This window comes from Miniopterus natalensis, chromosome 7 (genome assembly GCF_054644295.1).
Source record: "Miniopterus natalensis isolate mMinNat1 chromosome 7, mMinNat1.hap1, whole genome shotgun sequence".
In the NCBI taxonomy this organism is placed as follows: domain Eukaryota; kingdom Metazoa; phylum Chordata; class Mammalia; order Chiroptera; family Miniopteridae; genus Miniopterus; species Miniopterus natalensis.
Genome location: NC_142087.1, coordinates 2,991,665 through 3,019,390, shown reverse-complemented (window position 1 = coordinate 3,019,390; position 27,726 = coordinate 2,991,665). Strand labels below are relative to the sequence as shown.

The 27,726-nt window shown below is 45.2% G+C and overlaps 1 protein-coding gene across 1 annotated transcript; it reads left to right on the top strand.

Annotated features, from left to right (window-relative positions):
- Positions 1-1,300: 1,300 nt before the first annotated feature.
- COPG1 (coat protein complex I subunit gamma 1) lies at positions 1,301-26,403 on the top strand. Its single transcript, XM_016197344.2, has 24 exons — positions 1,301-1,422; positions 2,228-2,280; positions 2,736-2,816; positions 3,076-3,147; positions 3,279-3,358; positions 4,475-4,550; positions 4,735-4,827; positions 5,267-5,353; positions 6,752-6,909; positions 7,002-7,135; positions 9,118-9,185; positions 9,439-9,627; positions 10,562-10,657; positions 13,670-13,913; positions 14,813-14,888; positions 15,951-16,054; positions 16,514-16,639; positions 16,931-16,999; positions 20,554-20,696; positions 21,033-21,204; positions 21,875-21,972; positions 23,499-23,637; positions 23,911-24,009; positions 25,925-26,403. Exons 1-24 carry the CDS (start codon positions 1,386-1,388, stop codon positions 26,053-26,055), a joined length of 2,625 nt encoding a protein of 874 aa, XP_016052830.1. The 5' UTR covers positions 1,301-1,385; the 3' UTR covers positions 26,056-26,403.
- Positions 26,404-27,726: the final 1,323 nt, after the last annotated feature.

Below are 27,726 nucleotides of genomic sequence, written 5' to 3'. Positions count from 1 at the left end.
ATTATATGACCAGCATTTCTACTCCTAGGTATATATTCAAGAGAAATGAAAACATATGTCGCACTAAAACTTATACACAAATGTTCATAGCAGCATTATTCACAACAGACAAAAAGTACAAACAACTCATATGTCCATCTACTGATGAATGGAAAAACAAAATGTGGTACTGTATATCCATAAAATGTAATGTTATTCAGCAATAAAAAAGAACAGAAGTACTGATCCATGTTACAACATTGGTGGACTTTAAAAACATTACACTAAGTAAAAGAGGCCAGACACGCAAGAGGCCAAATATTGTATGATTCAATTAATATGAAATATCCACTATAGGCAAATCCATAGAGACAGAAAGTAGGTTAATGGTTGGGGGAGCCTGAGAAGGGTAGTGAGGAATGGAGAATGACCTCTAATGAACATGAATTTCTTTGGGGGCTGATAAAAATGTTCTGGAATTAGTGGTAATGGGAACACAATCTTTTGAATATACTGAAAACCACTGAATTGTACACTTTAAAAAGGCGAATTTTAAGGTATGTAGATTTTGTCTCAATTTTTCAAAGTGGTAAAATTAATAAAAATATCACAACTAGGATGTTGATATTGATATAATCTATCAACATTATCCAGGTTTCCCCAATTTCTCTTGTACTTTCAGTATTCTGAGTTTCTACAAAGGACTTAACAATTATCACGAAGAATGTATATTACATTTAAAAAGTAATGCCCTAGCCAGTTTTTCTCAGTGGTTAGAGCATCCGCCTGGGGGCTGTTCCAAGCAGGTAGGAGTGAGAATTTTATATATCTATCCATATATCTATATATATCTCTATCTCTAGCTATATAGATATGGATACAAATATATCTCCTTGGGTAAGGATTTAAAAAAATAACAAAAAAAAATAATAACCCTACAATTATTTATAAGCCCATACTTAAAGCCGGAGTCACAACCCACAATTCTCATTGTATATAGTTTTCTATAATAGCATAACATAAAAGGCTATTTACTCAGCACAGCTCATCCGTATTTCACCGTCTTAACATAATCCAAATCTCTGGGGTTCTCTTCTGCAGAGACAAGGTGGGCGTACGGTGCAGAGCTGGGGTGCCCGTCGGTTCTGAGCCTAAGGCCTCCGCCCCGTCTCCCAGCGCCCTTAACGCAGCCCCGCCCCAGGCCCCTTCCCGGCAAAGACAGGGTTAAAGCCGGACAAAGCGGGGCGGCCGGCATGTGCGCATGCGCAGAGCGCGGAGCGCGCTTGCGCAGAATGGAGGGTTACGTGGCCGGCGGAAGTGCTTGTGTGGGTCGGCAGTCGGACCACCACTGGTAGCCTCGCCACTCCAGCGCCGGGCTGCTGCTTTGCGCCCCCGCCGGCACCACCATGCTGAAGAAATTCGACAAGAAAGACGAGGAATCGGGTGAGGGGGCCCAGGCATGGAGCTAGGTTTAGGGAAAGCTGGACCATCGCGCAGGCTCTCAGTACCCTTCGTGGGAGCCCTCCTTCGGGGCTTCTGTCCTACCGGAGGCCGAGCAGGCCCAGGGAGGTGCAGAGGCTTGTGCGAAGGTCCGCAGCTGGGCAGCCGCAAGCCTCGGAGAGCCCGAGCATGCTCCACTGCCCCCCATTCGTAAGATCGGACCGCCATTCGCTGGGTGACCTTGGTCCTCAGTTTCCTCATCTGTCAGGGGGGTAGCAGATGCTCCTGTTTCCATCGCATCTCTTGGGATTCGCCGGGGCTGCGTTGGTGCTGGCCAGACTGGGGCGTTATCTGTGGAGCCAGTGTCCTGTGGATGAGGACCTGTACTCATTCATTTATTCAGCAGACATTGAGTGCTTATTGCATGCCAGGCACTTTACTGAGTCTTGACACTGCAGTAGAACAAGTGAGACACTTACTGCCTAAACCGGGAATGTTAGAATGGTCACAGGCATAATGGAGGCGGGAGACATAAACAAAGTAATAATAAAACATGTAGCTAATGACAACTGTGACAGAAAGACTGAACCAGGGCTGCTTTGTGACTAAGTGGTTTTGGGGTACAGGGCAACCCTTACAGGAGAGTGGTATGATTTATAGGCAGGTTGTAGAGCTTTAATTGCCATTCAGAGGAGTTTGAACTTGATTAGGTAGACAGTAGAGGCATACATCAGTCCCTTCTCTTTGGGAGAGTTTTGAAATTTAGGGTCACAACTCGTACTCAGTCTTCTCTGTTCTCTATCTGTAGGTGGAGGCTCCAACCCATTCCAGCACCTTGAGAAGAGTGCAGTACTCCAGGAGGCAAGTGTCATTTGATCCCCTCCCTCTTTCATCATCATGTTCAGGATGGATGCGATTGATATACTAACACATTCAAAGTGTGGTTTAAAGAACAACAGGGGAGAAACCTGTTCTGGAAAGAAAGGAAAACTTTGTTCCTGGAGAGAGTTCATTATGCTTACATTTTTGCGGTTCTTCATTTCTCTTTCTGTTTAACAAGCATTTACTAAGTATCTGTTAGTCAATAAATGAGTACATTCCTAACATTTAAATTAAGGAAGATTTCAGGAGTTGTTAATAGATGAATTAAAGAAATAAAAACCCAAACTCTACTCTTTCCTTATGGAAATAAGCTTATCTAAGCAAGTATGTTTATTTACTCTGGGACCTCACAGTCCTTGAATGTGCTTGATGGTAGTCAATGGAAGGGAAATATACAGGGCTAGAAAGTAATAACCTTGGTCACTTCTTCTTAGGCCCGTGTATTTAATGAAACTCCCATCAACCCTCGGAAATGTGCTCACATTCTCACCAAGATCCTGTACCTCATAAACCAGGTAACAGGGTGAGGCTTAAGGGTGGAGAAAACAGTGTTGGGAAATGTCAGAGTACTCATGTCAAAGAGCCCTTAGGCTATGCAACAGCCCTTGTCTCATAGCCAGTGGCCCAACTCTTGGTCCCCTCAGCATCCAACTCTGATGTGTTGCCTTTGATGGGGCTTCTGCAGGGTCTGAGGATCTGGCCTGAGCTGATCCGGCAGGAAGAGCCTTCTGGCTCCTCCATCCCAAGCTGAGACTTCTTTTTTGATTAAAATAGGGGGAGCACCTGGGGACCACTGAAGCAACTGAAGCCTTTTTTGCCATGACCAAGCTCTTTCAGTCAAACGATGTAAGTGCCACAACCCCAGCTTTCCTTGAGAGGGAAAGTCTGGAGTTTTGTGTAGCCTTGACTTTCCTTTTTCTAACCCTGGCCCTCATGCTGGGCTAGGGGTCATAGGGCTTTTTGCATTTCTTTCCCAGCCTACCCTTCGTCGAATGTGCTACTTGACCATCAAGGAGATGTCTTGCATTGCAGAGGATGTCATTATCGTCACCAGTAGGCAAGTCTTGGGTCTGTGGATGGTTCCTCTGATGGATTCTGTTGATACAGAGACCATTTTTTCTCATGTATACTAGACAATGAGATATTTAATTGGCATATTTCTAGGTGCCCGTTTACCTTCTGATTCCCTCATCCTTCATTTACCGCTGCCCAACCCATGGCAGCCTCCAGAGTGTGCTATTTCCCTTTTAATTCTCTGGCCTTAGCTTGGGCATAAACTTGCTTCCCTTAGATTCCTCTTAGTCACCTGAGCCAGCCTGAACTCTCACAATGACTTTAGTGAGTACCAAGAGAGAACACAAGAAAAATGAACATAGAGCATGTAAGAGGTACACAAATAGGCTTCCTTACTAAGTGCTGGTTTCTACATTAGTTTGAGTGATTCAGGGGACAGATGTGACTGAAGTATATCCCTGCCCTTAAAAACTAGGGCTCAGTTCTCTTATTTCTCCTTGTCACAGTTTTTTTGTTTTGTTTTGTTTTGTTTTGTTTTTTAAAAATGTATCTTTATTGATTTCAGAAAGAGGAAAGGAGAGGAAGAGAGAGAGATAGAAACATCAGTGATGAGAGAGTCATTGATCGGCTGCCTCCTGCACGCCCCCGACTGGGGATCGAACCTACAACCTGAGCATGTGCCCTGACCGGGAATCGAACCCCGATCGCCTGGATCCTAGGTGGACGCTCAACCGCTGAGCCACGCCTGGCCAGGCTTTCACAGTTTTTTTGGAGGGTATAGAGGGGATGTCATATTTATTTGTAGGTTCATTTAGAAAATATCTGTTGACTATCAGTCCCTGTGTTTAACTCTGGGAATAGAGCAGCAAACAAGATAGACATGGCCTCTGCAGCCCCAGAATTCAGAGAGAAATAACCAGGCAGCCAGGTCATTCAGAGTAAAAGCAGGGGAGTGACCTGGTCTCTTTTGAGTTTTATAAAAAATCCTCCATCTGGCTGCTTCATGGAATTTGGCTTGGATAGAGAACACTAATTAGGAGACTCATGTAGTAATCCAGGCAAATGTGGTGCTGGGAGCTATAGAGGAGTGGGTGAGAACTTGGGCTTGGGAAGGGCAGGCCAGGCTCTTGAGTGTGGACAACACCTTCTCCCCCTGCAGCTTGACAAAGGACATGACTGGGAAAGAAGACAACTACCGGGGCCCAGCCGTGCGAGCCCTCTGCCAGATCACTGATGTGAGTCTACTGCCACTACCTAGCTATCTGTCCTTTCTCTGCTTTTCAGTCAAGGTTCAGTTTCATCCTTTGCATGCTTTAGGTTGTCCCTCCTCGCCTCACTTCTCCACACCTGTCACCTGCATTCCTAAAGGTTACTGAGGATTGATTGGGTCCCCTCCTGCCCCACTCCTTGTCCCTACAGAGCACCATGCTGCAGGCTATTGAGCGCTACATGAAGCAGGCTATCGTGGACAAGGTGCCCAGTGTCTCCAGCTCTGCCCTGGTGTCTTCCCTGGTGTGTAGCTGTAACCGGGGCCCTGCAGGGCCAGGGTTTGGGTTGGGTGTGGGGTGGACAGGATCAGAAAACTGAAGAAAATACCAGAGTTGCTTTCCAGTAGGTAATAAAAAGTGTTTCCTGTATCCCTAGATCTGAGAGTCCCACTTACCTTCTCAGTGAAGTGCACTGGGGAATTCTGGGTTGATAGAGGAGGGGCCAGTTGAATGGCCTTGATCCATCCTTTAGGGTGACATATTGTAGGAGTTTGTGGCTGGGAGAGTGTGGGTAGGAGCCGTTCTGTGCTTGTGTACCATCTCAGAGGACCAGGACAATGGAAAGGTCCTGGGCTTTGTCTGAGGGAAAAACCAGGGCCCAGCTGAATGGTGAGCCAGGCCCAGCAGATGTGATGGGAGAGCCTACTGCCTGTCTGCCCCTTAATGTGCCCTGTTGCCCACAGCATCTGTTGAAGTGCAGCTTTGACGTGGTCAAGCGCTGGGTGAATGAGGCCCAGGAGGCGGCATCCAGCGATAACATCATGGTCCAGGTGAGGTGTGAGTGGAGCAGTGGTATTTAAAATACTTTGGCAGATGGCATGGCATTGGCCAGTCAGAATGGGCTCTAATCGAAGAGGTCCTGGTGGCCCCTAACCAGAGCAGGATTTAATCCGTTTGTCACTGGATTATGGGGCGATTTGACGTGCTTTGGGGAAGGGGCTTTAATATTCTGGAGCCAGAATATTAAAGTATTTTGATAAAGTTTTGGGGTATGCACTGTAGCAAACCTGGCCCAGGCAGGCAGAGGGCCTTTGTCCAGCTTGCTTTGTTAGTGATGCATGGAAATATCTTAGTGGGACTCCTGTCTACGTAACTCTTCTTTAGTGATCTAGGCCAGGAACTCCTTTTATCTCTGTGGGTCTCAGTTTGCTTGTCTGTAAAATGGGGATGAAAGTTTCTGCTTCACAAAGCTGAGAGGATAGAATGAGACAACATCTGGCGCATACCTGTGCACAGTTTCTGTGTATTTCTCTCTTCTCTTTCTCTTCTCCCTCTACATTGATTCTCATCTCCGGGGTCAGCTGTGGCCCCTCAAAGCACTTCCCAGGGTCCGAGAAACTTCTCACATAGAAGGCACCCACAGTCTTCTTAGCACTTGAATGCCACTCTGGTAAGGAAACAGAAAAGAGCAGAAGGGACAGGAAATGACTTCGTGCACCTTACATCTCTAGAATGGAGTCCCTGGATTTCAGGTCCTCTAGATCTTGCTTTGCCAGTACCAGCCATGAGTCCTTGGACGAGTCAGTGGACTAAGAATATCTACCTATGTAGGGTTTACCATTGTTGTATCTGAGACCTTACAACACATGTCCATGCTCAGGGCCCAGCTCTCTCTCTCTTGTCTAAAGACACTGAGTTTCTTCCCATTCTTTCATCTCTGTGGTATCTGTTTTCCCCTTCACATCTGTACTCATGATGCCTGTCAGAGCCCTTGCCAGAACTGGGGGCAGGAACAAGAACTACAGATAGACTCATGTGCTTTGTTGAGCACTGTGTCAGGAGCTATCCATGAGTCAGCTGCTGTTGATACCCATTTTATTTTATTTTTTTAATATATCTTTATTGATTTCATAGAGAGGAAAGGAGAGGGATAGAGAGATAGAAACATCAGTGATGAGAGAGTCATTGATCGGCTGCCTCCTGTACACCCCCGACTGGGGATCGAGCCCGCAACCTGGGCATGTGCCCTGACCGGGAATTGAACCCCCATCGCCTGGATCCTGGGTTGACGCTCAACCGCTGAGCCACGCCCGGCCGGGCTGATACCCATTTTAAAAATGAGAAGGAAGGCTGAAGCCCAGAGAGATGCAGTGGCCTGCCCTGGGCCACACAGCTAGTAGACCTAGGCTTCACATATTTGTACTCTGCTGCTGTCTTCTGTCCTCTAGTACCATGCACTGGGGCTCCTGTACCATGTACGTAGGAATGACCGCCTGGCTGTCAGTAAGATGATCAGCAAGTTCACCCGGCATGGCCTCAAGTCTCCCTTTGCCTACTGCATGATGATCCGGGTGGCCAGCAAGCAGCTAGAGGAGGAGGACAGCAGGTAATGGCTCTTGTCTCCCCTCGCTAGGTGATGCCTCATTTAACCTACCTTGCTGGGCCATTTCCAACTTCTTATCACTTGTTTTTTTGTAGCCGTGACAGCCCACTGTTTGACTTCATCGAGAGCTGCTTGCGGAACAAGCATGAGATGGTGGTCTATGAAGCCGCCTCAGCCATTGTCAACCTGCCAGGCTGCAGTGCTAAAGAGCTGGCCCCCGCTGTGTCAGGTTACCAGACATTCCTTCACCCCACCCTCACACATTTGTGCCTGCCGGGAACTAGGCCCGGAGCTAGGGGCCAGGGGAAGAAAGAAAATTCCTTCCAATAGGCCACAGCCTAATGTTAAGAAAAGGAATTAGTACCTAGTAAGCACCTGCTCTGTGCTAGGCACTCTACTGGGGCCTCTCACATGTGTTACATTTGGGGGGTGGGGTACTTTTAGTTCCATCTTACCAGTAAAAGAGGCTGGGGTTCTGGTAAGTGGCATAGGTGAGGTTCAAATCTGCTCTGCAGCCTGTCGGGCTGGCTAGCCATGGCAAGAAGGCCTGGTGGAGGAACCCAGGAATTATGAAACCAGTGCATGCTTCCTAGGGGCTGAGCTGGCTTAGGTAAAGAAGAAAGCAATTCAGAGGGTAGAGTCTGGATACTGGAGCCTGATAGCCAGCGTGGGAGTCCTGGGTTTGCCACTTAGCAACTGAGCCTGGGCGAGTCATCCATCCTCTCCATGCTTCACCTTCTCTGGAGTGTGGATAGTAATTGTGCCTGTTACATAAGGTTACAGTAGGCAGTGAACTTGTGTGATCTGTACACGTGGCTTGGAAGAGTGCTTAGCACCATGGTGAACACAGCGAAAACGTTCTTTGCTGTTAGTAAGGAGAAGCCACTTGCCTCGAGTTGTTTCAGATCTAGTCTAACCATTCATTGCTTTGCCAAGTGCCTGTGCTAGGTGTTGTGATCTCACTGTATATCAGAATGGCAAGCATGTGATGTGCTAAGTGGTTGGTACTGGAAAGTGGGTATGTTGAGAGGTTAGAAGAGGAGAGGTTCTTAGGGGTACTAAACACAGATTCAGAGAGAGGGAGAGTCTTCTAGAAGGACAAACCCAATGACAGCCAAGATGTTATGGCAGGAGAGTTTGAGTTGCAGCTATTTTGAAAGGAATGGACCTGTTTTTCTAATCGCCATAATAATGGTATAACCTGTCCAGTCAGAGAGTTGGAGTTCATGTTTGAAGAGAAAAATCTCTCTTCCTTCTTGGAGACAAAAAATACAAGAACCAAATGAATTTATTCACTGATTTAGGTATTCATTCATTCTTATTGTATTCCCCATATTTCCAGAATAATGAAAGACATAAATAAGATAGAACCTTCAAAATAAGAGTTATCTTATTTTAAGAAAAACAAAAGTCCTGAAAAAGTATAAGGTAATAAAAGCCAAGTAACAGAAAGGAACATGGTTACCTCAGAAAACAGTAGTCATGTTTACTACTACCAGGAGTGCAGAATTGAGCCCTGAGCTTCCTGACAGCTAAGGCACAGGGTAGGATATGCTGCCTGACATGCACCGCATAGTATAGGAACCGAGGCCATTGTTTAAGCCAGGACTAAGGAAGTTCTGTTGGTTTCTGTATGTGTCTCAGAAGAGGGGAATGGAGTTCTACTTCACAGGGGTCCAGGGCTCAGGCTTCATTCAGGTGCAGGCAGTCCTGGATTTCAGTCCTGGTTCTGCTATTTACTTACTGCTAACCTAGAGTTACTTCAGTTGCTTAACCCCTTTTTGCCTCAGTCTGCTTATCTATTAATGGGGATAATAATAGTAGCTGCTTTGTAAGGTTGTGAGGAATCAATGAGACAAAGCACGGCAGCTCCTCAGCACAGTGCCTGACACACAGCAGGTGCTCAGTAAACAGCAGCTCTCGTCATTCACAGGATCCATTAGGCGCTCACATGCATATTAAGGCCTCTGTGCTCATAGTTCAAATACCCAGGGAGAGAACTTGCTTCCTTGGTTGAGGTAGGGGTGCCAGTTGGGAAATGAGCTAAGCAGAGGGTTTGGATTGAAACAGCCTCAAAGCCCTTACATGCTCTCAATGCCCTGTACCTGCCCCTTCCCCTTCCCCCACCCCCCCTGGAGGCCTACCTGGGTTTTCCCAGATGCCAAGCAGTAAGGGCAGCCTGGCACACGGCATCTGTCTGTCTCCCCGCAGTGCTCCAGCTTTTTTGCAGCTCACCCAAGGCTGCTCTTCGCTATGCCGCTGTCCGCACCCTCAATAAGGTAAGGGTCCAAGGTAGCAGAAGGGGGCCCTGGCCTTCTGAGGGTCACGGGAGGTGGCTTGATCCAGCTGGAGGTATTTCCAGGCCTTACCTGGATGAGTGTAGCCCTGGTCACAGTTACTTTCTACCAGATGGTGAGATGAGTTCATCCAAAGGAGCTCTGACTGGGCCAAACCCATCCAGTGGAATGACAGAATTCCAATTTTTTTTAATCTGTTGTCCCTGTCCTCTTTATCTCTTTCCTCCCAAAATAGGTTGCCATGAAGCATCCTTCAGCAGTGACGGCCTGTAATCTGGACCTAGAGAACCTGGTCACAGATTCAAATCGCAGCATTGCCACACTGGCCATTACCACCCTCCTCAAGACTGGCAGTGAGAGCAGCATTGACCGCCTCATGAAGCAGATCTCCTCTTTTATGTCAGAGATCTCGGATGAGTTCAAGGTACCCAGGGCACCTTGGGAACACCCACAGTCCCCAGAGTCAGGAAGATGCTCTGTGCCCCCTCTCCATGTTCCTAGCCACTGGGCCAGGATTGACCCTGATGGACAGTTCAGGCTTGAGGATTCAGTGGAGAAGGCTGGTACATAACCCTTCACCGGGTTTGGCCTTGGGAGTTGCTCACAGTCCTGCCTCTGGTGTTTGTCTACATTGTTCCTTTTATAGCCAGTTGGCAGGGCATGGTGTGAGGACTGAGGGAGTAAATGTTGTCGAAGATGCTGCTGCTTTCCATTTTGGGTTGATGGTGGTGCCATTGATTAGTTTGGGGAAGGAGGGAGAAGGTTATGTCTTGGATCAAGGAAGGGGGAAGGTAATGATGGTAACTGCAGACATATTGTGTTTGTGGGCACCAGGTGAAGTTTTCTGGTAGACAGTTGGAAACACTGAGCTCAGACAAGAGATGAAGATCCAGGAGTCAGTGGCATAGAAGAGGTAGTTAAAACTATGGGAGGAGATAAGATTGCTAAAGAGACTGAGGGAAGAGAAGAGTACAGAAGAGACAGAATACCCAAAGAGGAGTCTGAAAAGCTGATCGAGGGGAATCTCAAAGGAATGGGGGGTGGTAGGAAGAGAAGCAGGACAAGTGAGATGGAGAGGGGGCTTGTAGACTTACCTTGAGGTTTCAGTAGCAAAGGAGAGTTTGGGGTCCTAGAGTACGGATTTGGGACTGATGGGACTGCTCTGTCACCCTGCCCTGGATGGGTTCAGGGACTGTGTGCTCCCTGAGAGTGGGGATGGAGTTCCTTTTGTTTCCCTGCCCTGTGTCACATCCAGGGTCTGGCCTTGCTTAAGGAAGGACTTCATTGGCACCTATTGAACTAAGTAACTCCAGCCTGGTGGCAGGAGGCTGCTGCTTATGCATGTCTGTTTGACTCAGGTGGTGGTTGTCCAGGCCATCAGTGCCCTGTGTCAGAAGTATCCTCGCAAACACGCTGTCCTCATGAACTTCCTGTTTACCATGCTGCGGGAAGAGGTAAGAGTAGGGGGCGTGCAGGGCATGCCAGGGCTCCTGATGCTGGGAGCATCTTGGTTGCTGGCTCCATGTCAGTTTGGGTGTATCCAGATCAACCTGTTAACTGGGTAGATTTCCTGATCCCTGTGGCCCTTTAAACTCCTCTTGAACCAGCAGATAAACATGTAGCAATTACTAGTAATTATAGTAATAACTATAATGACTTAGTATCCTGGCTTTAAAGATACAGTAGATGCCCTGGGGCAGTGCTTGTGCAGATAATGGGATACCGTGTTTTGTACTGGTAGCTGGTATAGAAATTTTCTGGACCATTCCAGGAGCTCCATGGGGTGGTTTCTTGTGAAATCTATGCTAATACGTGACATTTGTTATAAATTTTTTCCTGACATGGATTAGTGAGTCACTTACACCACCTTTCTTGGATGTCTCAACAAAACCAGTTAATTCAGAGGAGCAGAAGCAAAGTGTTTGTGGAGTAGATTTGGTTCCCAGATATTTGGTGCTCCTTTGCCCCAGCCTCAGAGTGGCCCTTGGACCGAGGCAGTAGAGGAGCCATTGCCTTGGATGTCTTTGGGGTTCCCAGGAATATTGGAAGGGAGGAGAGCGCTAATATTTAGGGAGCCTTCAGCTAATGGGCACTTTGGAGATGCTACACAGGGGATACAATCTTATGATCTTCATAACAGGCCCTGTCCGTTGACATTATTTTCTCTCTTTAAAAATCAGGGATTTGAGACTCAGAAGTGAAGTACCCTGCCTGTGGTCACCTGACCAATACAAGTCTGAGCCAAGATCTGTCTGACTCCAAAGCCCATGATTTTGTCCCACATCTCCTTATCTCCTAGACAAATTCATGGTTCAATATAACAGTTGAGTGTAAGACCTTCACTTATTAGAGTGTAGCACTTAGACACTGAGACCTTGTCTTCTAGAAATGAGTCTGTTTCCAGCTTTCTCCAGACAGGCTTGTTATTGTTTAGTTAGAGCAGCTGCCAGCAATGCCTTGATGTACTTACTCTGAACTTGGTGCCTACCAGGCTGACTGACTGACTATAGAACTAATAACGAAAATAGTGCTTGAAGGTTTACAGTGTACCTACAGCCTTATTGAAATGTACAAATGCATCTTATCCTTCAAAATAAGGAGTGTAAGGCTCAGGCAAGGAAAGTGGCTCAGAGGCATAAAAAACTAATCAGAACAGGGGCCAGATTTCATCCACAAATAAGTCTTATGTAGATTGTACAAAGTTTTAAACATTTCAGATTAGTAGCCATTATTAAAAAATCAGGAAAACACTACCACTAACACCATAACAGATTTCCAGTTTCTCCTGAAAAACTTGTCAGATCTGGCAATACTAGGCTGAGCGGTGATTTTATTCTTTAGATGGGGCAGGCACTGTTCTTTGCCCCACCGTTCTCATTCATTCTGCTTTATATTGTCAGGTCACATGCCTGGCATCTATGGGCATCTCATTTGCCACCTTTGTCATTAAAGTCTATAAGTAGCAGAACATAGATTTGATCGAGGATCTTCTATCTACTACCTCATCTGCCTTTTTAAAAAAATTATGGTGAAACATGCATTACAAAATTTACCTTCTTAACTGTTTTTAAGTGTGTTGCTTCACTTCTCTGAGTCTCAAATCCCTGATTTTTAAAGGGAGAAAACTGTTTTTTTTCTTTGTGGGTTTTTTGATTTTGTTTTTTTTTTTTAAATATATCTTTATTGATTTCAGAGAGAGGAAGGGAGAGGGAGAGAGAGAGTTGAAACATCAATGATGAGAGAGTCATTGATCGTCTGCCTCCTGCACGTCCCCCACTGGGGATCGAGCCCACAACCCGGGCATATGCCCTGACCGGGAATCAAACCTCAATCTCCTGAATCCTAGGTTGATGCTCAACCACTGAGCCACGCCCGGCTAGGCAAGAAAACCGTTTTAAATAGTTACCATCTTAACCGTTTTTAAGTATTAAATATATTCAAATTATGTAACATCTCCTTTTCCTCTTGTAAAACAAACTCTACACCCATTGAACACCAGCTCCCCCTTCCCTCACTCCCTTCCCAAGCCTCTGGCAACCACCTTTTTGCTTTGTATCTCTATGAATTTGACCTCATATAAGTAGAATGAAGCAATATTTGTCATTTTGTGACTGGCTTATTATTATTTTTTTAAAATACATCTTTATTGATTTCAGAGAGAGGAAAGGAGATGGAGAGAAAGATATAGAAACATCAATGATGAGAGTCATTGATTGGCTGCAGCCTGCAACCCGGGCATGTGCCCTGACCAGGAATTGAGCCCTGATCGCCTGGATCCTAGGTCGACGCTCAACGGCTGAGCCACGCCCGGCTGGGCGTGACTGGCTTATTTCTTGAGCATAATGCCCTCAAGGTTATACCATATTGTGGCATGTGTCAGAATTATCTTTCTTTTTTTAAAAGACATATCTTTTTTTTTTTTTTTGAGAGGGAGGGAGAGAGAGAAACATTGATTTGTTCTTCCACTTATTTATGCATTCATTGGTTGATTCTGTATGTGCCCTTACTGGGGATCCAACCCTGAACCTTGGCGTATTGGAACAGTGCTCTAACCAACTGAGCTCCCCAGCCAGGGCTAGAATTTTCTTCCTCTTTAAGGCTGAATAATATTCCACTGTGTGTGTATATATGTATATACACTACATTTTGTTTATTCATTCATCGGTCAGTACTGCTTGCCATAGCATCTGCACTGCCCATTTTTCCTTTTACCTCAAAGGTAGGAAGCAAATAAGACTCAGAATGTTTCTGTTAAACCAAATACTGTTAGATCTGGAAAGGCCCCAGCAAACATTCAGTGTAGGTCTTTTGTTTTACACAGAAAGGAGATTGAGTGTGAGAGCCAGGTCCCTTGTCTTCACGTCCTGTGTTTGGACCACTGTCTTTGGTTCTGGTTAGGCCCTGAGCCTCACAGCTCATTCTGGAGCAAGCAGCCTCCTTGTTCAGCTTGACCCCTCCCATTGCAGGGTGGATTTGAGTATAAGCGGGCCATTGTGGACTGCATCATCAGCATCATTGAAGAGAATTCAGAGAGCAAGGAGACAGGACTGTCACACTTGTGCGAATTCATTGAGGACTGCGAATTCACTGTGTTGGCCACCCGCATCCTACATCTCCTGGGCCAGGAGGGGCCCAAGACCAACAACCCCTCCAAGTACATTCGCTTTATCTATAACCGAGTGGTCTTGGAGCATGAAGAGGTCCGGGCAGGTGGGTGTGAGCCAAGGCTGAACTTGGGTTCTTTGCTTATTCTTAAGTAGACTGCCCTGGCAAAGGGGACTGAACCCCCAATGGGGACAGGGCACTTGGTGTTCTTGCCTCACAGGCTCAGTTTTTTATAATATTGCAGAAGGACCTTAGATGCTTAGAGGTCATCTAGTTGAATGGTTTCTTAACCTCTCTGTTTTATTGATTTTTCCCCCACTTTATATTAGTGTTTAACTTCATTTTTTTTTTAAAACAGCAGCTTTGAGATGTAATTCACATACCGTAAAATTCACTCTTTTAAATAAGTGCAATTTATTGTGCAACCATCATATTATTTATTTTTATAAATATATCTTTATTGATTTCAGAGAGAGGAAGGGAGGGAGAGAGAAACATTAATGATGAGAGTTATTGATCAGCTGCCTCCTGCACGCCCCCCTCACTGGGGATCGAGCCCACAACCTGGGCATGTGCCCTGACTGGGAATGGAACCACCATCTCCTGGATTATAGGTTGATGCTCAGCCACCCAGCCACGCCATCCAAACATACTAATTTTATTTTTAATTTACTTTTCTTTTCTCCTCATGCCCACTGACAGATTTTCCTCTTTCAGCAGTTGATAATCATGAAGTAGTAGTTCATTTTCTTATTGATGTTAATCTAATGCTTAACTGTGAATTAAGGCCATTTGGATATATAAGCTGAGAAGCCTGACGTTGTGGCCAGCTTCTGGGGCCTCATCATAGTTAATGCTGAAAATGGCTCCTGGAGCCCTGGATTGAGGCTGCCTTCTCCATGAAATGGATGAGGAAATTGAGGCCGGGTGGTGCCAAGATCCACCCAGAGCCACTTGTTGCGTTGGTTCTGGTGAATCAGGTATAATGTGTTTCATAAACACAGGTGCTGTGAGTGCTCTGGCCAAGTTTGGAGCCCAGAATGAAGAGATGTTACCCAGTATCTTGGTGTTGCTGAAGAGGTGAGTGTATGCCTAAGGACCCTGGTAGACAGCAGAGTTCTCTCAGGCTCAGGCAACTTTCCTTTGTCTCTTTTTAACTATAAAGGGGAGGGGCAGTGAATTATACAACTATGGATTGAAGGGGGAAAATAGAAGGCATAGAAGAACATGAAAGAGGCAGTATACAAAAATGCCTTCACCCAGATGTGAGCGTTGTTCATTTGAGGTTTGTGTTTTTTTTAAAAAAAGAACTTTACTGAGATATAAATTGTGAACCTTACAATTCACCCTTTTAAAATGTATAATATGATGGTTTTTATTCACAGAGTTGTATAACCATCATCACAATCTAAGTTTAAAGATTTTTACCTCCCTCAAAATAAATCCTATGTCCATTAGTAGTCATTCCTCATTTTCCTTAACACCCCACCACCACCAGCCCTGGACAACCACTAATCTACTTTCTATCTATGAATTTGCCTGTTCTGGATATTTCTTATAAATGCCGTCATACAATTTGTGTGGCCTTTTGTGTGTCTCGATTCTTCAAAATGCTTTCATGTACTTTACTCCTATGTACTTTACTCCTTTTATTGACTAATATTTCATTGTTTGGCTATACCACATTTTATTTATTCATTCGTCAGTTTGTGGACATTTGAGTTGTTTCTACTTTTTGGCTCTTGTGAATATGCTGTTATGAACATTCCTATACAGTTTTTGGTGTGGACATATGTTTTCAGTTCTCTTGAAGATGTAACTAACTAGAAGCGAAATTGCAGGGTCATATTAAATTTTTTTTTATTTTACATATGCCATTAGATACAGGAGATTGATTGCCTCCCTCACTGGGTGGGCTTTAGGGAGGATCCAGGGAATATGAATATCGTCACCTCCTGTTAATTAGTTAGAGTCTTATGGGTCCCTTTGTGGATTTGGTGGCTGGATACCACATCTGGGGACTGTGTTCTCAGAGCTTTAAGAGACCAGCTTTCTCTCACCATTCTTTGATGAAGCCCTGTAGGACCCCTCCTTTCACCGCTATGGGGCCCTAATCAGAAGTACCTTGTGTTCTCGCTGTAGGTGTGTGATGGATGATGACAATGAAGTCAGGGACCGAGCCACCTTCTATCTCAATGTCCTGGAGCAGAAGCAGAAGGCTCTCAATGCAGGCTATATCCTAAATGGTGAGCTTTTCCCTCTCTGTCTTTCACTTTCTTCCAGAGCTGTGACTCTACTCATCACTCTGGAGCTAGGCAGGGGTAATCTGAGTCAAGACTCTTTCCTGGACTTTCATGGCAGCTTCATAGCATCCCTGTGACCCCAGGAGACCTCAGGTCATGTGGTTCACACTAGTGTGGGTGGAAACAGCCCAGTGAATTGAAACGCTAGTAATTAATTATTAAAAAAACCCTCTATTTGCACAGTGCTTTATCCTTTATCAGGCACTCCAGTATGTATGTTTATTCCCCACACCAATCCTATCAAGGAGGGTTTGGATGAGGAAGTAGAGGCTCAGCGGGTTAAGTGGCTTTTTCAGGGTTGTACAGCCTAGACCCTAGGGCCTCAGTTTTCCATGAAGGATTCCTGGTGCTCATTCTGTCATACGTTCCAAGCAGAGTGACCTCTCTCCCACTTTCCTCTAGGTTTGACCGTGTCCATCCCTGGTTTGGAGAGGGCTCTACAGCAGTATACTCTGGAACCATCGGAAAAACCTTTTGACCTCAAGTCTGTGCCCCTGGCCACCGCACCCATGGCAGAGCAAAGGACAGGTAAGTAACACCTGTGCTCCTTTCAGAGGCCCTCAGGTTCAGGCCTCCATTGGCAATGAAGCTATTAAACCTAACCAGGATGGATGGGGTTGTGCTGGGAGGAGGGAATAATCCTTTTTGTTTCTGGCTCCAGGAAATGGAGACATACATACACAAATACTTGCTCTCTTTCTTACATGTTGTATACTACAGACTTGTAGGAAATTGTAATCCCTAAATAACAGCGCTGTGCTCAACACCACACTGCCCATTACTGGAGTTGTTGATCAGCATGTGTATTTGCTTCTACAGAAAGCACCCCCATCACAGCAGCTAAGCAACCTGAGAAAGTGGCAGCTACCCGGCAGGAGATCTTCCAGGGTGAGTAACAGTACTCGGTGGGGCTCTTAGGAGCAGGGCTCAGTCTCCTCAGCTTTGGAGTAGTTGCTTTCGTCAGGGGAATTCAGAGCAAGAACTGTTGTTTATTGTGTCTGTCCTGAATGCTAGGCCCTGAGAGTACTTTAGATAGTACATTTGATCTTCATGTGGAGGATATTAGGTCCATTTGGGATCTGAGGAATTGGAAGTTCAGAGAGAGTAATTTTCCCAAGGATGCACAGCAAGAAAGTGAAGAGGCTGGAATTAAAATGCAAATAAAACTGGCTTAGAGCTACCTCTCAACCTTGGTTCTAAAGGCTCAAACTCCTGGAACCCAGGCTAGTTCAGGATGTTTGATTTGGCACAGTTGGGGTCCAAAGACACAGGTACATTTTCTTGGGTTCCAGATGTGTTCAGTCCACATTATATTACAACATTTTGGTTAAGTATTTATCTGTTCCTCTGGTCTTGCATTTTTAAGGGACAAGGCTGTGTATCTAATTGCCAGACCATTTTATCCATTGAATTGCTACCTTCAAGGACTAGCACATATCTCTCTTCCATTCCCTCCCTGATCTCCTAAGCTCTTCTGTCTGATCGCTTCTATTCCATCTCTTCTGTCTTCTCTTAAATAGTTCTGTGTGGTTGTCCACATGTTCTGTCTTTTATTTCTCTATCATAGCACTTAGCATAGTGCCTTCCTTAGAGTAGGCCCAGTTATTGTTGAACTGAATTAAATCCCCCCTTTTCCATTCCATTGCAGAATCCTGTCAACATGTTACCTTTCAGATTCAGGAAAACTAGGATCCTGAGCTAACTGGGATCACTCTTTTTTTTTTTTTTTTTAAATCTTCACCCAAGGATATGTTTTCATTGATTTTTTAGAGAAGAAGGGAGAGAGAGAAACACTGATTGGTTGCCTCTCGTATGCGCCCTACTGGGCATCAAACCTGTAATCCAGGTATGTTCCCTGACCAGGAATCAAACTGGCGACCTTTTGGTGTATGGGACGACACTCCAACCAACTGAGCCACCCCGCCAGGGCTGGAATCACTTTTAACCTAAAACATTTCCTTCTGTATTAGTTCCCTCATGCTGCTGTCACAAATCACCACAATCTTAGTGGCTTAATACAACACAAATTTATTATCATGCAGTTCTAAGGTCAGAAGTCCAAAGTGGGTTTTGTTGTATTGGCAGTGCTGATCTCCCTCTGACACTATAGTGGAAAACAGTTTCCTTGATGTTTCTACTTTCTGGAGGCCTCCTACATTCCTTGCATAGTGACCCCTTCCTCCATCTTCAAAGTCAGCAGCACAACCTCTTCAAATCTGACTCTGACCACCCCCTACCTCCCTCTCATAAGCACCCTTGTGATTACATTTGGGCCCACCCAGGTAATCCAAGATAATCTCCCCAACTCAAGATCCAACTTAATTTTATCTGCAAAGTTCCTTTTGCCGTGTGATAAAATATATTCATAGGTTCTGGGAATTAGCATGTTAATATCTTGGGGGTGATCATTCTGCCACACCTTCCTAGGAAGATTGCCTCTAAGCCTCTTAGAGGTTATCAATTCCATTTTAAACAGTCTTCCAAAACCTAACATTTATTAATCACATGTTAAGTTCCAGGAACTTCACTAGATCTTGACATTTATTGCCTCATTTATCTTTACAACAACTCTGTGAACAAGATTGTTGTATCTATTTTACTGATGAAGACTCAAACTCAGAGGCATTAATTGATAGCTAGTAGCAAAATCCCCCAGGCAGTTAAGCATCAGGTCCAGAAACTTGAGGCCCAGTGAAATCAATTCCCATAGAAAAACATTCTGGTGGCTGATGATCATGGTAGCCTGAAAGTTCCTCCTAATATGTAAGTTGGCTCTTTCTGGGCATCTGGTAAGTCCTGTCCCTGTACCCTACAACCAGGTTCCAGCGGTGAGCTAGGTCTTGTTGCCTGCACATTAGTTAAAGGTAATGGTCCTTCAGGCTGCAGAGGGCTGAAGCAATCATGTAGGCTCTTTATGGTGAGGTGGAAACCAAAATAACAGTAATGCCTACTTTCTGTCTCTCCCTGAAATATGAATTGAGTACCTACTAAGTACTAGATCCCTGGCCTCAGGGTACAATTCCTGTCCCTAAGGAGTTAGTTTAATTGGGAAGACAAGTTGAAGTCTTAGAGCAGTGGTCTTCAAATATCAGTAGCTATCAGTCATCTGAGAAACTTGTTAGAAACCTCAGATTTCTGGATCTCAAACCCAGAGATTCTGATAAAGCATATTTGAGTGGTTTTTTAAAAATACGTTTTGCCCGGCTGAGCGTGGCTCAGCAGTTGAGTGTCGACCTAGGATCCAGGCGATCGGGGTTCAATTCCTGGTCAGGGCACATGCCCGGGTTGCAGGCTCCATCCCCAGTCCGGGGTGTGCAGGAGGCAGCCAATCAATGACTCATCATTGATGTTTCTTTCTCTCTCTCTCCCTCTCTTTTCCTCTCTCTGAAATCAATAAAAACATACTTAAAAAAATAAAAATAAATAAAAAGTGCTAGAAGCTTCTGCATTAAAAAAATATATATGTTTTTATTGATTTCAGAGAGAGAGGAAGGTAAAGAGGGAGAGATGAGAATCATTGATCAGCTGCCTCCTGCATGCCCCCCACTGGGGATCGAGCCCGAAACCTGGGCATGTGCCCTGACCAGGAATCGAACCACGTGACCTCTTGGTTCATAGATCAATGCTCAACCACTGAGCCACACCAACCAGGCAGGAATTGGAGTTTTTAACAAGCCCCCACCCCCAGGTAATTTTGACATAGGTGATCCATGACCGTAGTTTGAGAAATCCTGCCCCTGCTATAGAATAGGAAAGAGAGCAGCAGCTTTAGCCATTGTAGGCAGACACCATGTACAGGTACCTGCCAGATGCCTTTCACCTGGATAGGCCTGGGTGGGGGTCCGAGGGGCTAGGCTTTACCAGATACCCATAGACTTACTCTAAATTGGGTTTTCTGCAACACTCTGAATCTGAAACATTGCTCTTTTTTTAAAATGTATTTTTCAATTATTGTTAACACACAATATTAGTTTCAGGTATACAATGAAACATTTTTTTTATTGAGCATTTGTCTTAAGTGACAGAGGTATAGAACCAGATTCTGTAGCTATAACAGCATTCATTTAATCCTCTTATCCTCTTAGTATTTTCCTACTTTTCATCTTCTAAGAATCTTTGTTGAGCTTCTAAAGTTGAGGGGCGGTCTCCAAATGGATCATGCCTAGAGCATTGAGGTCTCCAGTCAGTTTGTTTCTTCTGAGGTCTTTTGTGGGACCAAGGGGAGGAGAGTATTTATGGTGGGTAGTACAACTTGAGCAAAATTAGGGAGATGAGAAAATGTATCAGTATATTTAGGAAGTAGGAAATAGTTATATATACACATCCACCCATCTCGGTAGGATGAAAGACCTTAAGAATTGGGCATGAGCATGTGTTAGAAACCATCACAAGTTGGTCTGGGAGTTGAGAAGCTGAGTAAATGTGTGGCCTGTGTTTTTCAGAGCAGTTGGCAGCAGTGCCAGAGTTCCATGGGCTGGGGCCCCTCTTCAAGTCCTCGCCTGAGCCGGTGGCCCTCACTGAATCAGAGACAGAGTATGTCATCCACTGCACCAAACACACCTTCACTGACCACATGGTGTTCCAGGTGAGCAGGGAGGGCTGAGGCCCTGCTAAACCTTCTGGGACCAGATCTGATGGGTCCTCTAGGGTAATGGCTTCCCCCATACTGAGCTGGTCATCAAGCCCAACTTGATGACTGGGTCTGTCACCAGCTGGTACGTCTCTTGCATCCTTGATCCAGGACCTTTTTGGCTCCTGAGTGTTAGCATGGAGACAAGGAACCTAAGCAGGGTGACTGGGATGGGAGTCAGCTTGGGCCTTGCAGCGAGAGGTAGAATCTCCTGGCTCTTCTACTGCAACAGGGCTTTGACCTAGAGCACTGTCTAAGTAACTGCCTACCCCCCCCCCCCCCCCGGTCCAGTTTGACTGCACAAACACACTCAACGACCAGACCTTGGAGAATGTCACAGTGCAGATGGAGCCCACTGAGGGCTATGAGGTGCTTTGTTATGTGCCTGCCTGGAGCCTACCCTACAACCAGCCTGGGACCTGCTACACGCTGGTGGCACTACCCAAGGAAGACCCCACAGCTGGTGAGCCCTTCTCTAGATACCAACCTCACCTCATGGTAGCCCTCAGAATCAAAATGGGGTGGGCAGCTTGTACACTGGCCATTTATCTCTTATTAGAGCTTCAACTCCTTGATTTTAGTCCTGAGGAGAAGGAAGATGGTTAATCTGGGTACTTTTCATTTCCTCCTCATAGAAGACCTATGGGATAAGTACTGCCATCCCTATTCATAGGTGAGGAAACAGACTTGGGTTAAACGGCTTACCTAAGTTCAAATAGGTGGTAAGAGGCCTAACCCAGGTCTGTCTGGTCTTCAAACCAGTATCCTTTTATTATACCATGAAAGAGTACAAAGGCACAAACACTGAAACATCCCAGGTCTACTCCTCCCAAGGAAACCACCAGCTTCTTTTTCTAGGTGGCCTATTACTGTTGTGTGGACGTAGCCATTCTGAGTCATTTCTGCTTTCTTCTTCCTTCCCCACAAGGGGACTCCTTAAACTCATGACTAACTCTCCTGCCCTTCAACAAGGTGGTGCCTTCTGTCCAGATTGTGGGGTTGGATGGCATGTTGCCACTACTTATAACGAGGCAAAGGCCTAGAGAGCCTGCTGTGGCCACCTGTCCTATGGAGGAGAGCATTCCCTGTAGTGGCTAGGAACATCCTGACCACCCAGCCTTTCTTTCTCTCAGTGGCCTGCACATTCAGCTGCATGATGAAGTTCACTGTCAAGGACTGTGACCCCACCACTGGGGAGACTGACGATGAAGGCTATGAGGATGAATATGTGGTAAGAAACTGGTGTCAGGAGGCTCAGTTTTGTGCCTGAAGCTGAGAATATCTCCCTCCAGAAAGTGACAACCAGACTTGAAGCATTTTCTTGCTGTTTTGAGCTTTATGGCTCTCTTTGAAAGAAATGGAAAAAATGCATGCTCATGTATAAAAAGAAAACTTGGAAAATATAAAAACAAAGTATAAAACATTACCCATAGTCCCTTGGGAGTTATTTTGGGGTGGGGGTGGGGTATTATATAATTGAGGTCATTCTGTACATTATAGATCTTGCTGTTTTCACTTAAAACCATAGTGTAGTTTCCCATATCATTACAAATACTTCATAAACACAGCTTTTAATGACTAAAGTATTCTTATATAGCTATATCATAACTCACTTGATTCCTTTAATGTTGGGTACTTGGGATTCCACATTTTTACTATTTATAGATGTTGTATTAAACATTCCTTTGGGTACAAATTTTCAGAATATTTTCTTAGGATAGATTCCTAGAAGTAGAATAAGTGAGTCAAAGGGTAAGCATGATTTTAAGACTTGACTTTTCATATTGTCATATTGCTTTCTAGAGAAATTAGATGAGTTTGCATTTGCCAGCCAGTCCTTTTTTTACTCAGAAACAGCCCTTCCAATTCTACCTTTCTGAGCTTGGATGGAATGTTTCTGGGGTTTGACCATGGGGCAGTGGCTCAGTGCCACCTGAGTGTAGACCATGATGCTCAGTTTGGGAATGGAGATTGTTAGAGCTCCTCGTAACTAGACAGTCAGTCGCTATGGAATACAACTGACATCACTGTTGTGTTATGTCATCTTAAAACCATTGTAGAGGAAGGCCTTCCCTGAGCCTGCAATGACCCAGTGAGCAGGAACTGTCCTAGGACCAAATGAGCTCCTTGGGAGAACTGGGTCTGACACATTGCTTTTACTATAGGAGCTGAATCCTACTTATGCACACCTTAAACATCTGCAAGAGTAGGGGCTGGGTAAAGATCTGTTGGGTGAATGAATGGGAAATCTTTATGTATACTTAGTCCAAGATGAGGGGGGTAATTATGTGTCATGTTCAGGGAGGACACAGCTAAGATGGAGGTGTGGGTCAAGTATATGTGAGGCCAAGAAGACAGCTGAGGTAAAGGGGAGGGCCTCCTGGGTCATAGGAGTGACAGAGCCAGAGGAGTCGGACCTCTGTGAGTGCTGTCCTGTACAGTCCCTGGATCTTTGAGGCACTGATTCTAGGAAGGTTTCAGAGGGGATGTGATCTTACAGCTAACACCCTCAGGTAAGTACTTGGGTCAGGGCATTTTCCAAGGGACTACTTGGCTGTGAGCACCTTGAGGACAGGTACCCGGTCAAGTTGCTGTGTGTCTCCAGAGCCTAGCAGTGTTCAGCACCTAGGAAGTAACTGCTCAGTGTGTTGCAGGAAAGGGTGAGTAGTGCATTCAGAGCAGAGGCCCAGATGTGTGCGGAGCAAGGACTCTCTCCACTGGAGGTGTGAACCTAACTTTTAACCTCCATCTCCCCAGCTAGAAGATCTGGAAGTCACTATAGCTGATCACATCCAAAAGGTCATGAAGCTGAACTTTGAAGCAGCCTGGGATGAGGTAGGGGATGAGTTTGAGAAGGAGGAAACATTCACCTTGTCTACCACCAAGACACTTGAAGGTAAAATCCTTGGCTACTGTTGAACTACTCATATTTATTCCCTGCCCCTGCCCCCCTAGGATCCAGGGCCATGTCTACAGCACATACTTCAGATGCCACTTCATTAAAAGCCCTTCAGAGCATCATTAGGGATTAGGGAGTTGTGGTGGCACAAAGGGGAGACAAGTTATGTGGCTTAACTAATACAAAATAATATTAAATGTAAGCTAATTGAAAATGAAATGAGAAAAAAAAAGATATATGGCTTAATGATACTAAGATTTCTTTCTACAGAGGCTGTGGGAAATATTGTGAAATTCCTGGGAATGCACCCTTGTGAGAGGTCAGACAAAGTCCCGGATAACAAAAACACCCACACATTACTCCTGGCCGGTAAGCAGCATTTCTTGGGAAGGGCCTGGGTAGCTTGTAGCCTGGATGCTACTGCATTCTGGACTGCAGGATCCCACTGGGAACACAGGTGTTGAAAATTCACAAAGTAAAAAAAGACCTGCAGTGAAAGTCTCCCTCCCGACCTTTGTTGCCAGTCTTCCAGATCCCTCCCAACAGGCAACCATTGTTACTGTTACTAACAATGCCAGTATGTCCTTTCAGTGATTTTATGGATATAAAAGCTAATAAGTACATATTTTCCTTTTTTAATTCAAATGTTTATGTACAAATGGTTTTACTTTTTACTTAACAGTACATTTTGGAAATCTTCCCTATCAACAGTTTCATTTGTTTTTCAAATTGTGGTAGTAAAATTATACATAACATAAAATTTACCATTTTACCCATTTTTAGGTGTACAGTTCAGTGGCATTAAGTACATTCATATTATTGTGCAATTATCACCATCATCCATTTTCAGAACTTTTTTATCTTTCCAAACTGAATCCTCATTCTTTTTTGTAGCTGCCTCGAATTCCATTGTGTGGACATACCATATTTTATTAGAACCAGCCTGTATTGATGAACATTTAGATTGTTCTAGTCATTTGCTATTACAGTGCTAAGGTGAATAATCACACCTTAAGTGCACCGAAATCAAAGTGCATTTCTCATTTTGATACATATTTCCAGCTGCCTTTCATAGAAATTGTATGCCTTCCTACACCCTGGATAATGCAATGTGTTATCAAACTTTATGACCTTTGCCAGTCTGGGTGGAAAATGGTATCTTGGTGTAGTTTTATTTTACATTTGTTGTATACTGAAAGACATTAAGCATCTTGTCAAATGTGAAGTACCATTTGTATTTATTTCCTGTTTTGTGAATCATTTTCATAGTCTTTGTCTAATTTCCTAATGGGAATGGGATTTTAAGTATCATGGAAATATTTAAACAAAAAAAATTGAATAGTGTAATAAACACCCATGTTCTCATCTTCCTGATTCAACAACTACAGCATCTATATCCCCACCGTTGTCTCTCTCGCCCAAGTATTTTATTTTATTTTTAAATATATCTTTATTGGTTTCAGAGAGAGGAAGGGAGGGGGGAGAGAGATAGAAACATCAATGATGAGAGAGTTATCATTGATCAGCTATCTCCTGCACACTCCTGACTGGGGATCAAGCCTGCAACCAGGCATGTGCCCTGACTGGGAATCGAAATCTCCTGGATCCTAGGTCAATGATCAGCCACTGAGCCATGCCTGACTGGGTGTGCCCAAGTATTTTAAAAGCCAATTACAAATATAGCATATGTGTAAATCTTCCTGTATCTGTATGTTCCCCTAAGAGATAATGACCCTTTTTTTTTTAAAAAACAAGGAGTTGGGGGCAATATAATTATCACTCCTAAAACAAAAGGAAATGGGAGGGTTTTGTTTTTTTCTGAGTGTTTATAAACAGTAGCTCTGCTTCAGTGCCCTGAACACAGCTGACAACCCCCAAACCCATGTTTCCGGCCACAGTGAAGCAACCCAGTCCCCTGGGTCTTGCAGACACCTGCTCTGCGGTTTTGTCATGGTGGGGCTGTCCCTTCATCTGTGCTATTAGATTCAGCCAACATGTGTGAAAGCCTCTGTGATACCAGGTACACTGTTATATGTCCATTAATTCATTTGATCTTGGCAGAAGCTTAAAATATGTTTAGTGTTATCTCCACGTTAGCTCAGAGAGAGTAAGTGACTTGTGCAAGGCCTCACTCAGGGATTTCAGCCCAGTTTTCCTGGTTCTGGGCCTACTCCCACTTAACTATCCCAGAGCTGCCTTGATCAGTTGCTGCAAATGCCACTTCAGCATAGCCTCTGCAGCCCCCTTCTGCCTTATGTACGTGTACTTCTCTCTTCCCTTCTAGGTGTGTTCCGGGGTGGTCATGACATCCTGGTGCGGTCTCGGCTGCTGCTTTTGGACACAGTTACAATGCAGGTGACAGCGAGAAGTTCAGAGGAGCTGCCAGTAGACATCATCTTAGCCTCTGTTGGCTGAAGCTAGCCTGCATAGGCCCTACTCCTACCCTTTCCCCCCAACACTACACAGAAGTCTCACCTTCCTCATGTACCTAGTGGAAATTCCTTCCTACGCCTCTGGATTCAAAAACAATTAGGAATAATCGGGGATTTTTATTTTTTTTTATTTTGCCTTTGCCCCAGGACTGTTAGGGGGGATACTTTTTTTTTTCTTTAAGGATCATTTTATTTTATCCTAGAACTTGCTGCCCTGCCTGCCAGGGAAGGACATCACAAATTAATAAAATGCTTGCATCTCCTCTTGAAATTATCCCCAAAGAAACCAGTTTATCCCTATAAATAAATCAGCATGTATTTATTGAATGACTGCTATGTCTGCTGACTCATGCTTAGGGGCTCCACCTTCCCTTTCTAGGCCTCCCCACCACCAAGAACACCTACTCTATCCCCTTTGCATCCATAGACCTTTCACTGCTGTACTTACCATGAGGCAGGACCCTCTCCTACTCATCTCTGTCCAAGCCCCATACCCAGGAACAGGAGCAGTACAGGTTTGCTGAGGGAATGACAGCAGTTGACAGACTGAGTTTTTGCAGTTAGTCTTGCACTTCCACAATCACCTTCCTTTCTAGGTGATAGATGGAGGCCCCTGAGGGTTTTGGATCAATAACCTGGGTACCCCTAGCATCAGTCCAATTCAGGAAATACACAGGAAAAACAAACTTTAGAGAGCACACTTTATTAGCTCTAGATGCAGAAATCCCTGGCTTATGTCCCAAGGGAGCAGGCTCAGAGGCCACTTCAGCTGCATTTGCAAACTCAAGCTAGGTGGTATACCAACCTGTGACAAATCCACTTGCAACGCCCATGTTTAAAAATCCAGGCCAGCCCTAGCCAGTGTGGCTCAGTTGGTTGGGCATCATCCTGTGCACTGAAAGATTATCAGGTTGATTCCTGGTCAGGGCACATGCCCAGCCAGGTTCCACCCCTGGTAATAGGGTGTGCCAGAGGCAGCCCATCCATGTTTCACTCTCATATCAATGTTTCCCTCTCCCTTTCTAAGGATCAGTTTTTAAATCAAAAACTCCCAGGCTCTCACTCTTAGAGATTCAGATGGGGGGGGGGGGGGGGCTATGCCATGAAGGTGAGGGCCTTGGAAAGGCCCATTCTGGTGCCCACTGAAGTTAGAGTGACTTGTGTGATTCATTAAAGTTTTCCCGATGGTCCACTTTTTGCCCCAAACTTTGAGGCAGTTATTAGGACTGTGAAGTAAATATTTCCTGCTCTACCCGGTTTTGCTCAGTGATTAGAGCAGCAGCCTGCAGTTTGAAGGGTCTAGGGCATGTACCTCAGTTGCAGGCTCTGGCTGGGAGGAGGCAACCAAATGATGTGTCTCTCACATCCATGTTTCTCTCCCACTCTGAAAAGCAATGGAAAAAATATCTTTGGGTGAGGTTTAAAAAATAGTAATATCCTCAAGACACATTTCCTGATTTCACCCCTACAAAGACCTGGTGCCCTAGAGTTATGGTTCCCGCCACACAAAGGGGCACTTCAGGCGCCCTGGGACGGTGCTAGGACCTCTGCCAGCCCCGCTGGGCCGAGCCGTGCCCTCGCGACTCCTTCCGTAGCCCCATTCCTGCGGTCCGCCCAGGAAGGGCAGTTAGCCCCGCAGGGGACCTCAGACATG